The 12,863-nt window shown below is 38.4% G+C and overlaps 1 protein-coding gene across 1 annotated transcript in view; it reads left to right on the forward strand.

Annotated features, from left to right (window-relative positions):
- il1rl1 (interleukin 1 receptor-like 1) overlaps window positions 1-12,863 on the forward strand; it is a 35,938-nt gene that overhangs the window by 17,249 nt on the left and 5,826 nt on the right. Inside the window, exons 7-9 of the mRNA XM_034693278.1 lie at window positions 7,264-7,390; window positions 8,570-8,712; window positions 10,444-10,578. Of these exons, the coding sequence (XP_034549169.1) occupies window positions 7,264-7,390; window positions 8,570-8,712; window positions 10,444-10,578 (405 nt within the window). The remainder of the gene's footprint in view (window positions 1-7,263; window positions 7,391-8,569; window positions 8,713-10,443; window positions 10,579-12,863) is intronic.

A 12,863-nucleotide genomic window follows, 5' to 3' on the forward strand; every position in this document is an offset into this window, starting at 1 on the left:
CCACACAGTCCTTATTCACTGGAGAGATATCAGGAATAGTTGAGCTGGTTTGTCAGAACTCCTCCTGGAGCGGGTGCGGAGCAATCTGGCAAATGTTTTCATCCTCCTCGTGTCAAGTTTCTCTGGAGGAGTGAGGCATTTCATCTCAGAGATGTTGGATATGACGCATGATTTTAACTTCACCTTTTTTAATCTGGGAATAATAATTCCTAAGGTCTCAGTGGAGGGGAAACATGCCTCTTGAAGACTTTCATAGCAGCAGTTGAAACAGCAATTCAAAAAAAAATTGGCTCCAGAGGAATCCCTTTCCCATGAAACTCCTCTTCCACACCATAATTCATCTTCAGGGTGGAGAAAATGTTATTTACTCCCCAGCTTCAAAGATGAAAGGGGACGAGTTTTGGTTGTAATAGGATTACTGCGATCATGAAGACTATGAAACGCCTCTTTCTCTGTGTGTGTCCGAATGCCTCTGTGTTCTGTCTTTTTTTTTTATCTATTTTTTTCCCCTGTTAGTTCCTCTTTTGTTCTGTTTTCAAAACAAAAATAAAACTTGAAAATAAATTCAAACTTCACTCACAAACACTGTGCTGTCCTAGAACTGCAAATACAAAATGGTTTTGTACATTAATTTTACCATCGTACTGATTTTCAGGAGGACGTCTGTGAATTGTTAGTATTGTCCAGAAGAGTTGTTAACTCAACTCAACTCAACTTTATTTATAAAGCACTTTAAAACCACCACAGCCGGAACAAAGTGCTGTACATAAAATAAAAAACACAGGCATAAAAACAATTAAAACACAGGATAATAAAACAATAAAAACAATAAAACAATAAATAAAAACAAGCCATAAAACACTAAAACAGGAGCAGAGTCTCATGCTGGGTTGAAAGCCAAGGAATAAAAATGGGTTTTTAAGGTGAGTTTTAAAAATGGACAGTGAGGAGGCTTGTCTAATGTGGAGGGGAAGCTCATTCCATAATTTTGGAGCAGCAACAGAAAAAGCTCTATCCCCTCTCAGCTTCCGTTTTGCCCTCGGTACCTCCAGGAGCAGCAGATCAGCTGACCTGAGGCACCGAGCAGGAGCGTAGGGGTGAAGGAGCTCAGAGAGGTAAGGCGGGGGCCAGACCATTTAAAGATTTAAATACAAATAACAGAATCTTAAAATGGACTCTGAAGTGTACAGGTAGCCAGTGAAGGGAGGCCAGGATTGGAGTAATGTGCTCCCTCTTACATTAAAATTATTGTGTATTTAATTAAATTATTGTACTCTTACAACTTGCAGTAGGAATGCTTAACTCAACTCATTTTTATTTATATTGCACCTTTCATACATTCATACTGAAGCATATTGCATTCACATGAGAAAACCATTTCTGCTAGAGACAGTGGTATCTCCAAATGTCTCAAAACCAGAGAAAAATAAACTGGATTAAACCCAAGCGGCAAACTCCGGTCTCAAACGATGAAGCCAATGCGGAAGTGATATAAACCGCAATACATCGAAAATCCGCTTGAGGCTGGCTGCAGAAACACCGGAAACCACATAGATATGAATGGGAAAAAGACGATCTTTGCAGCATTAATAAACATGTTTGCAGCCTGGTTCAAAAAACGGCTTGGCCCTACAACGCTAATCTCTCTAATGGCACACACTGTACGGGGGGTGAATTTTTTTCTAACGTGACGGTTAAGAAGATATTAAGATTATGAGTTTTGCCCAAATAAGGACATGACTGACGTGACTCCCGGTCGGGAACACACAGCCATTGGCTAAGACAGTGATTTTCAACCACTGTGCCGTGGCACACTAGTGTGCCGTGACAGATCGTCAGGTGTGCCGTGGGACATTATCAAATTTCACTTAATAAGTCAAAAAAAATATTATTAAGTGATTAAATACTTGTCCATGTACTGACCTGCGCTACCCGCCCACTGGGTGGCAATGAAGCACACTAATGACCTTGTTAATTTAAGACAATAGAATTAATGATGTGCGTGAGGTGTATGTGACAAGACGTAGGCGTACAACAGCGATGGATAAATATTCAAATAGGAAAAATAAAAACTCCAAGCTGGGTCCTGGACAAAATTCTAACCCGGATGAAAAGTGTAATATGGGTGGTTGAAAAGGCAACTTAAATGAGAAAAACTACTTCGGTGTCTGCGAGAGCTCTCAAAGCTAGTTACTTCATAGCTGAACTCTTAGCCAAATCAAAAAAGCCACACATTGTGGCAGAGACATTAATACTACCTGCAAAAGCCATTGTAAATAAGATGCTTCACCCTGACACAGTTAAAGAAGTAGCCAAAGTCCCTCTCTCAGATAAATAGATTCATATATTGAGAGACTAAATGTGTCATTTTGTAACACTTCTGGTTGGTGGTGTGACTCAGGATTTTTTTAATGTATGAAATGTGCCTTGGCTCAAAAAAGGTTGAAAAACACTGGGCTAAGAGACTCACACTACGTCACACTCTGCCTAGTTGAGTTCCGCATTACCAATATGGCTGCTGCCGTCGATTTGCTTCAAAGCAGCTCTCAGGAACATATGGGTGACGTCATGGATACTACGTCCATATTTTATACAGTCTATGATTAAACCATAGACTGTAAATAAAAAGGGACAGCGTTTCTCCGCCTCTTCCCGTTGTACAGTTCTGAAGCCAAAAAATCCCTCTCCTGGGCGCCGCCATTGTGCAGCCAGAGCCTGTGAAGCCTTTGTAACAAGCTCCGCCCTACAGCGTGACCTCACAAGACGCTGTGTGTCCTTTGAAGTTTCGTTCTACGGCGGCTGTGAATCAAAGGAAACCAGGAAGTAAAACCCCGTTTTTTAAACTCTAATAACCAATGAAAAAGAAACTTTTCAGGAAAAAGAGGCCTTGAACACAAAACAGTCAAATACTAACTACATATAACCACAGCATAGGGATGTGAGAAACATTCGTACGACATGTATTTATTTTTCAAAGTTTGACTGCTCCCCCATTCAAATGAATGGGGGAGACAGATTTTTTTGACCTATACTGCAGCCAGCCACCAGGGGGCAGACACACTGCTGAAAGCCTAACCACCAGGGCCGTATCTGGCACGCCTGGATTAAACTGAACAACCGGGGCATGTTTACTTCTTTGTGTGGCCTTGACGTGCTGTTGGGATTTTACTAGAGGTATGTTGTTAATTCAGAAAAACAGAGCAGATTTTTTTTCTCATAATCAAATATAATTAACTCGTTAATTAGGAAAATCAGCAGACTTTCTCGTAATTCAGAGATAATTAACTTGTGAAGAAAAGCAGAGCAGAATTTTTTCTCTCATGTGAACACAATATGCTTCAGTACATTCAAGCATTCAGCCCAAAGTGCTTCACAAAAGAACAGACAGAAAACAACAGCAGAAGTGGAAAGAAAAGTGATGTAAAATACGTACATAAAAAATAAAATCATGACAATCAAATCAATAAAATCAAATCAGAGAAGTGATAGAAAAATACATTTGAAAATACAGTAAAATCAATTTTAAAAAAATCAGATAAATGTCAGAAACAAATAATATAATATAAGATATAATAAATGAAAGCTCCTGTGAGGAGTTTTTTAGTGGTCTGGACTGAAATGAACAGTGATGCCTCTTTATGATCTAGAAAAGCAAACAAGATTGTTAGAAAAGGTATTGATCATTTCTGTTTTGTTATTTTAAAGCCTGAAATCGCTGTGAGAGGGTAGGTGTCAGATGAGATAATGGACAGCATGTCACGAAAAACCCTTTTTCTGCAGTAAATATTCTTAATGAGTGAAATAGTTGACTGTTCGTTGAAAGCAGGAGGAGATAACATAATTTACACATGTACAGGACAAAATAAGCAAGATCACTTAGTGCAAACAGAAAGTTCCTCACAGGAGCTTTAAAATAAAAATGCTGCCAATACAATGGTCATAATGATAATAATGCAGTCCAGGGCCAAAAAGGAAATTACTACAATTTGAAAGCCAGATACAATTTGAAAGCCAGATTAAAAGGCAAGGCAAGGCAAGGCAAGGCAAGGCAAGGCAAGGCAAGGCAAGGCAAGGCAAGGCAAGGCAAGGCAAGGCAAGGCAAGGCAAGGCAAGGCAACTTTATTTGTATAGCGCATTTCAGACACGAGGGCAACTCAATGTGCTTTACATTAAAAGATTAAAAGCATTGGAAACATTCAGACAGGCATAAAAGAACACAATTAAAATGTCAAATATGATAAAACAGAAAAGAAAAGGAAAATTAGAAATATATTAAAAATTACATTAAAATTTTAATTTAAAGTGAGTTAAAATGATCTAAGATAGGAAGGCAGTGTCAAATAAAAAAGTCTTAATCTTTGATTTAAAAGAGGTGAGAGTTGGAGCAGACCTGCAGCTTTCAGGGAGTGTGTTCCAGATATGTGGTGCATAATGACTAAACGCTGCTTCACCATGTTTCGTTCTGACTCTTGGGACTGAAAGCAGACCAGTACCTGATGACCTCAGAGGTTAAGGTGGTTCATAAAGTAGTAGCAGATCAGCAATGTATTTTGGGCCTAAACCATTCAGTGCTTTATAAACCATCAGCAGGATTTTAAAGTCTATTCTCTGACAGACAGGAAGCCAGTGTAGGGATCTAAGAACTTGAGTGATGTGGTCTACTTTGTTGGTCCTTGTTAGGACTCGAGCAGCAGCATTCTGTATGAGCTGCAGGCATCTGATGGACTTTTTAGGGAGTCCTGTAGAGACCCCGTTACAGTAGTCTAGTCTGCTAAAGATAAATGCATGGATGAGTTTTTCTGCATCCTGCTGAGACATAAGTCCTTTAATCCTTGATATATTCTTAAGGTGATAGTACACTGACTTTGTAATGGTCTTAATGTGGCTGCTGAAATTAAGGTCTGAGTCTATGATTACACCAAGGTTTCTGGCTTGGTTTGAACATTTCATCGTTGCAGATTGGAGCTGAGCAGTAACCTTTAACCTTTCTTCCTCCAAAAACAATCATTTCAGTTTTTTTCTTTGTTTAACTGAAGAAAGTTCTGGCTAGTCCAGTCATTGATTTGTTCAATGCATAAAAAAGGTACGTCTTTATTTACTTAAAAAAAAAAAAACCACCCAGAGAACTTGACGTCTTAATGTCCAGAGGCAGAGAGTGCCATTGCTTAGATGCATGAAAACAGAAAGCTCTCTGGCTGGCGCACGTGAGGGAACATTTAAAAAAGGGAAGCATTCAAGGTTTCTCAGTGATCGTGGTGGAGCATAAAATGACAGGAGATCAGTGATATATGGAGGGGCGAGGCTCTTAAGAGCTTTAAAACAAAGTAAAAGAACTTTTGACTAGCTTCCTGTGACGCCACTTTGTGATGTGATTTATTCAACTTAACTCTCAGAACTTTGGAGACTCTGATGGCTTACCTTGAAAAAGATTGCTTAGAGCTCAACCGAGGAGAAACATCATAAGGAGAGTGCAGAAAGATGCCAAGTTCTGTTCTGTTGCAGTGTTTATCAAAAAATGAATGATCTCATAATGTTAGAATTAGGGGCGAGTTACTACTGATACCCTATTGTGTGCCTGTGCCCAAGCACTGGAGACACGTGTAGACAAGGCTACACATGAGGGAGCTCACTAAAGAGAACAAATGATATGCAAAAATGACTCAAAGCTTAAAGTGAATGGTTCTAACTGAAACACTCTGCTTGAATAACTGAATTTATACTCAGAGCAGCTTTTAAACACAGAAAGGAGTTTAGAGGCCCTGCGCCATTAGACCCCAATGATCCGTGTCTTGGTAAATTCAAAACGATTACGTTTCAGTTTTAGTGTTTTGGGTTTAAGTACCAAAACACTAAATTCTCACATGTGTGTTGCAAATTCAGCTTTTCGAAACAATTGCGCAATTTAAAGTGTCAAGAGAGCAATAAATGAATTCCATCTCAGTATTGACCAAAGCAATAACCCAGATGAGCTCGTTAAAAGGAGGACATAATGATTCAAATTGAGTTTTTGTAGAGACAGATGTTTGTCCATGCACCAAGAGATGAGAGTAAACAGCAGTACTCTTATCGTCATAGAAGAATCAAATAAACAACATTAATATAAAAGTCTATTATATCACATGTATGCGTTTGATGTCATTGGTGTACGACAAGAGTGGTAACACTTAACCTTGTTTTACATTAACTTTGTGGATGATTATGCACGGTGTTGCAAAGGCAGTGTGCAAAATGTAACTCCAACAATGTTTAATGTTATCCAAATGCAAATGGTTATCCTTTTTAAAGTCAGATATTTTACTCTGGGGTAAAATGCACATATTGTATTTCACTTGGTGAAATCAATCAATCTTTATTTGTATAGCGCCAATTCACAAACATTATCTCAAGCTTTCCAAACAGAGCAGGTCTAGACTGTACTCTATGTTCTATTATCAACAAAGACCCAACATCAAGACAGGATAAGATCCAGTCCCATCTTACAGACAGGACTGAGTCTGATCTCATCTTAATCCACCATGAGCAGAGCACTTTGCAGCATTTAGCAAGTAACAGGGGCAAGGACAAACTTCCTTTAACAGGCAGAAACCTCCAGCAGGACCAGACTCATGTTAGACATCTGCTGAGACTGAGTTGGGGTTGGAAAGAAGGATAGAGATTAAGAGAGAGAGAGAGATGATGTTTGGGTAATCGTTCATTAATGTGTATAGAATATGTAATATGTGGTTGATATGTATGTGATGAATATAATATGTAATGAATATGGAGTGTGATTGATGTATATGTGATGAATGTAGTGTGTTATGAATATATATAATGTGTTGTATGAATTTATGTGCTTTGGCAATAAAATCTTGTTCATGCCAATAAAGCAAAATTTAATTGAATAGAATAGATGATAGCTGGAGTCTGGAAGTAGCAGGCCATCTATGGCAGAAACTCAAAATGTGTCTGCCCAATGAGATAGATATACTTCCCCTTGTGTAGGAAAGAGGGGCATTGACTAAAAAGAAGTGTGATGAATTTAAAAGTAGCTTTTGAAGCATGACAAACTCTTATTATCTCTTTAAAGTAACAGTGGCATTTCCTTTATTTTTGTAATAGCAAAACTAAGACAGAAATCATCTCTAATCTAAAATGCTTTGCTAAGAATAAGAAGCAGGACAACAAATACATAGAGATATTAAAGGGATTCCAAAGACTTTATAGTGTGTTCAAACAAGTAAAGGGTAAATAAACTGAATTATGTGTTTTTCTGTCCACCAGGTTTTGGGATCACGCTGAACTGCTCAGTTCAATGCGGGATTAACGTAGGATCTTACTGCCATGCTCGCTGGCTTATTGATGGGAGTCCTGTCAATCAGACTGAAGGATACAGTCAATCTACCAAAATGTAAGCCTGATTCCTGAAAGCTCATAAGCCTAGTCAGAATGTCATAACTTTACAGGGAGCCATTAACTAAAATGGAACAAGATTCAATTTCTACTTACATTATAGACTCAGATGAAGAGTCAATGGGGTCAAACTATTATTACTCATTGTTTGGGTAATGTTAGAGTACATACCAAACTTAACAGTGAAAGATCCAGCAGTTGTAATGATGAAGCATGTCCTGAAGTGACTAATTTCCTAGTCACTTAATCAGAAGTTTAAACTCTGACTAACTCACTCGTCTAAAAGGTCAGGAAAGGAGATGAGAGGCAGAGTCTGCGGGTTAAAAATGTCAAATTGGTTTGCAAAGTGTGGCTAACATTGGCAGAGCTAGCATCACCATCCTGCAGTCCTTCCTGCGGGTCACCACCACATGCCTGTGCTTGTTAAACTTTGCTTCAGCCTGGTTAACCAGACTCAGCCTACATGCAACTTTAACTCCATTTTCTAAATCAACATACTGCCAAACCATGCCACGTTACAAGACGCCATCCGTCATCTGTGCTTGTTTACATCCAGGTGATACAGCATGTTAGCACTCAAGTCACCTTCATTTTTCTATTGTTTCGTGCGTGCCAACACGATCATTGAAAGATGTGCTGCAGAATGTAGCACTGGATTCTTTAATATACAGGCTTGACGTTACATTAAAAACTGAAAAAAGACCAAGTTAAATGTAATATGATATACGAGGAATATCTGATTAAAATGTTGTATTCAGTTGTCGTCAAGTTTCAACAATTAAATGAAATCAACCCCTGCTGTACACCATGGCATTACTGTCATGCTTGTATGCACGAAATAAACTTCCAATTGAAATACATTAATTTGAAATATGTTCTGGGTAGCATAAAAAAAAAAAAATGAGGAAATCGTTTTGGCGTGCACGAAACAATAGATTAATTAACGTGACAGTTTCAAGATGTCCCATGAGACCGGGTTGTAGCATTATGGCAGGCTGAGCTACAGCCCTGAGGCTATGCTGAGAGCAGATGTCAAGACTTACTAAATTAAAATAAGTTTTTTTTGGCGTTTCTATTTGTGTATTTCCTTGCCTCCTTCCGCCTTTGTATTCAGTAATAATAATAATGATGTTTTCATAGTTTTAATGACCTAAACTGTTGGTTTTTTTTTTTATAGAGAGAACCCTAAAGAGAATACGACCGCCATCGCAGTCCTGACAATCCAAAAAGTTACAGCTAAAGATTTCCGGACTATATTTACATGTGCTGTTAACGGACGTGACACAGCATCAAGTGCTACTTTAACTCTTAAGCCCAGAGGTCAGTGATAACATCATTCATTTTTTTCCAACATATTCATATGGCAGCCTTTTCCTTCCAATGTTATGTGCTATTATAATGTTGCTGCTGTGATAGTTTAACATTTTAATGTTGGGAATCTAGAATGGGAATGTGCAGAGTACACCCTGCTGTATTTCAAGATAAACATAGACCTATTCTCTAGAATGGAAAGAAGCTTTCATCCTTTATTTAGCTGAGAATCTCATCACAACAGGCATTAAAGAGGCATTATTCCTAGAAGACTAACAATCACATAAGCTAGCCAACATTTATCTGTTAACTTAAAGTCACTCAAACTAGCTAAGAATCATCTAAACTGACTCAGTCATTTAAACTAGCAGTCATTGTGTTTTTAAGATCAGTAACAAGCAATAAAGCTAGCTAACAGTCATTTAAACACACTAACAAGAAATAATGATTTAAACTAGCTAACACTGAGTCAAGCTAGCTAACATGTAGCCTATTGAAAGTCACGTAAGACAGCAATTAATTATGTAAGCTAGCTTTAAGTTAAATTAGTTCACTGACGAGCATTTAACTAGTTAATATTCATTCAAGCTAGCTAACATGTAGCTTCCTGAAAGTAATGCAAAACAGTGAACAGTAATTAAGCTAGCTTATATTTCACTGACAAGCATTAAGCTAACTAACAGTCATTGAAGTTCACGAACAAGAAATTAAAAGTCATTTAAACTACGTGACATTCATTCAAGCTAGCCAACTAGAAAGTCATGTAAGACAGCTAACAGCTATGTAAGTTAGCTTAAAGTTAAGTTAGTTCAATTGCAATCATTAAGCTAGATAACATTCAATCTATCTAACATGTAGCTTTTTGATAGCCATGCAACCTAGCTAACAGTTATGTAAGCTAGCTTGTAGTTAAGTTGGTTCACTGACAAGCATTAAGCTAGCTAACAGTCATTTAAGTTCACTGACAAGAAATAAATAGTAATTTAAACTAGCAGACATTAATTCAGGCTAGCTAACTAGAAGCTTCCTGCCAGTCACTTAAGACACTTAACAGCTTTGTAAACAAGCTTAAAGTTAAATTTGTACACTGACAAGCATTAAGCTAGCTTAATGCCATTTTACTTCACTAACAATAAATTAACAGTAATTTAAACTAGCTGACGTTCATTCAAGCTAGCTAACATGTAGCTTTTGATAGTTAGGTAACCTAGCCATGAGTTATGTAAGTTTAGGAACAACAATTCAAGCTAGCAAAAGTTGTTTTAACTAGTGCTAGCTAACAGCCATGCAAATTATTGATAGTTACATGGGCTAGCTTACAGCCTTTTAAGCTAACTGCCATTTAGCTAACAGTCAAGTTACATTTAGAAATAAAAGGTAGCTGAACTTACTTAGCTTCCCGTGGTTAATGAGTTATTAAGGGTTTTGTTTTGACCCATAATACAGCCTGATGTCCTGTTTTTATTTCTCTTTCCATTGTATTTTCACTCACTGATAATAATAATAATCAAGTGGGGAGGTGATAACGATTTGTTCCATTCCCTGCATACTGGATGGTACCAAAGCGATAGGAAATGTAACATTTGTTTTACCCCGCCTGCATGAGATCAGAGGATAAAGGCTGCCATGATTCAGTGTTGTTTTGTTCTTTGTCTGTAATTTATCACAATGTGACTGTTGCAGAAATCTCATTATCCAAACATTTGTCCTCAGAAGATTAACTTGTTTTTTACATTCCAGAGTCTGTCGTTCCTCTTATCATTGGAGGACTGTGTGTGTCGTTGTTGTGCGTGATTGCCGCTGTGCTGATCAAGTACTTCGCAATCGACCTCGCCCTCTTCTTCAGACCATACCTCCCACTGAGTCACAATAGAGGTAAGGAAAACAGCAAGGGTTTTGTTACCTAAGCTGCTAACTAAAAATGTTAAACCTGCATAATGTTTGCTTCCTGTTATTGCTCTCTTAAAGGTACAGTGTGTAGGAATGGAAATAGTTTTGAAGCCTAGCTCGCCCCTTTCTAGTGTGTCCGTTCTGTGCTACTGTAGAAACATGGTGGTGCAAGATAGTTTCCACTCCTTTGTAGATGTACAACGCTCATAAGCTCAGAACATTTTATCCAGTTTTTTTCACTCTTTTATTGAAAGTATTTGAACGTTTTCTTTTATCTGCTGGTTTCATGGTCTCTCTTTGAAAGACAAAAATTGTCTAAACAGCATTGTTAAAGTCTGTTCCAAAATCATTGGCATACAGCAGAAGGATCTGGGGTCCCTTTGGAGGAACTGCATCACTAATAAGGCCAGAGGGATAATCAGCCAACCTGGACACATCCTAGCCAAGGAATTCTCTTTAATGCCCTCAGGGCGGTGCTATCTCGCTCCTCACAGAAAAACAAACAGATACGCAAATTATTTTATTCCTTCTGCCATCAGACTTCTGAATGCTGATAGCAGTTTTTAACAGTTTGCTATAGATTGTCCTTTGAGATTGTGAAGTTGTATTTATGTTGGGGTTTTTTTTGTATTTATTCCTGGCTACTGTGTTTAAAAAAAAAAAAGAAGCACTGATGTTGTCACTGACATGCTGACTTTTAAGTGTTGTTTGTCTGTTTGTTAGTGTTTGTGTTGTTTATCGACAAGCTGGTACACTCCAAACCAAATTGCCCTCTGGGATTAATAAAGTTCTCTGAATCTGAATCTGAATCATTCTGAGTTAGAAAAACAAAGAGAGTGTTATATTCAGGTGATAAACATTAGTTTAAGCATACTTATGAATGTTATATTCCATTCTGCCGCTAATTGACACACTGTACCTTTAAATCACTTCATTTTTAAGTCCAGAAGCCATTCTAGCTGTGTACTCTGGCTTCTGCTATTTAAGCTGAGCTACATTTATCAGAGAGCAATGCTACGTTGATGTTTGAGCAAGAACATGGCAAAATCTGGAAGTTTGGACTCAAAAACAAACAAGGTTACCCGACCTCTGCAACCCACTGATCTCTACTCTGGCAAGAGACTACAACCGCATTGTAACCCCCTGAATCTCCAGCCAAACTGTCAAATTGTGTGTAGTATTTTTGAGATAGTTTTAACTTCACTCTTATGAATGTAGTTGTGCAGACTCTGATCTTTCTTACAAAGCAAGTAGACAGAAAACAGGCATCATTAAAGTTGTTTGAATCCCATCATTAATCCCATGATATTAAATTGCAGCTGATCCAGAATGCTGCAGCCAGACTCATAACCAGGTCCAGCAGGAGGGATCACATCCCACCCATTTTAAAATCGCTTCACTGGCTCCCAGTCCATTTTAGAATTGACTTTAAAATGATGGCGTTGACTTTTAAAGATTGTAAGGGGTCAGCTCCAGACTACATTGCTGACCTCCTGACCCCCTACGAGCGTTCATGTAACCTCAGACCCTCCAGAAGGTCATTACTAACTATTCCACGCTCAAACAAAAAAACTAAAAGGAGATCAAGTATGTTCTGTTTGGGCCCCTAGGCTGTGGATTATCATATGTTTATTTAACCTGGATGATACATTTTGCCTTGCGCTGTAAGATTTTATCGAGGCAGGAGTTTCTCAGAGAGCAAAGCCCTATTTCTTTCCAGGAACTCTTTGCTCCTTGAGGTTTTACCAACTGTATTTCTTGAACTTCAAAGCAAAACACTCAAGATAAGAGGAACTCCGCTTCAAAGCTGCTCTGGTATATCTTTATTGGCAGGCCCAGCTGTATCCTACATCACTTAATAACATTCCACTTGTGTGCAGATCTGTAAACAGAAAGGAAAGCAATAGCAGAGCCAAGCATAACAGCTTCATCGTTCATCAACTTACCAATCAGGGTGTGGTGACAAGGTTCCATTGAATCATTGGGATCTCAAATTAAAACGGAGCTGTGTAACATGCCGGAGCGTTTGATTTGGATGCCTCTGGGATGCCATCGATTAGACTTGGCAAAGAACCCTGAGTTTAGAATTTGCTTGAGATTACCTATCCCGCCTCGCCTGGGAACACCACAGATGCCAGGAAACATTCCAGGAAGAGGGATGTCTGGGTTCACTTGCTTTGCCAGAGGAAAATGGATGATGTATGGACTGTCTAAAGTTATCATAGGCCTAATCTCAATGTACACACTCACACACTCACTGTCTGTGAGGG

This window comes from Notolabrus celidotus, chromosome 10 (genome assembly GCF_009762535.1).
Source record: "Notolabrus celidotus isolate fNotCel1 chromosome 10, fNotCel1.pri, whole genome shotgun sequence".
NCBI classification, from domain to species: Eukaryota; Metazoa; Chordata; class Actinopteri; order Labriformes; family Labridae; genus Notolabrus; species Notolabrus celidotus.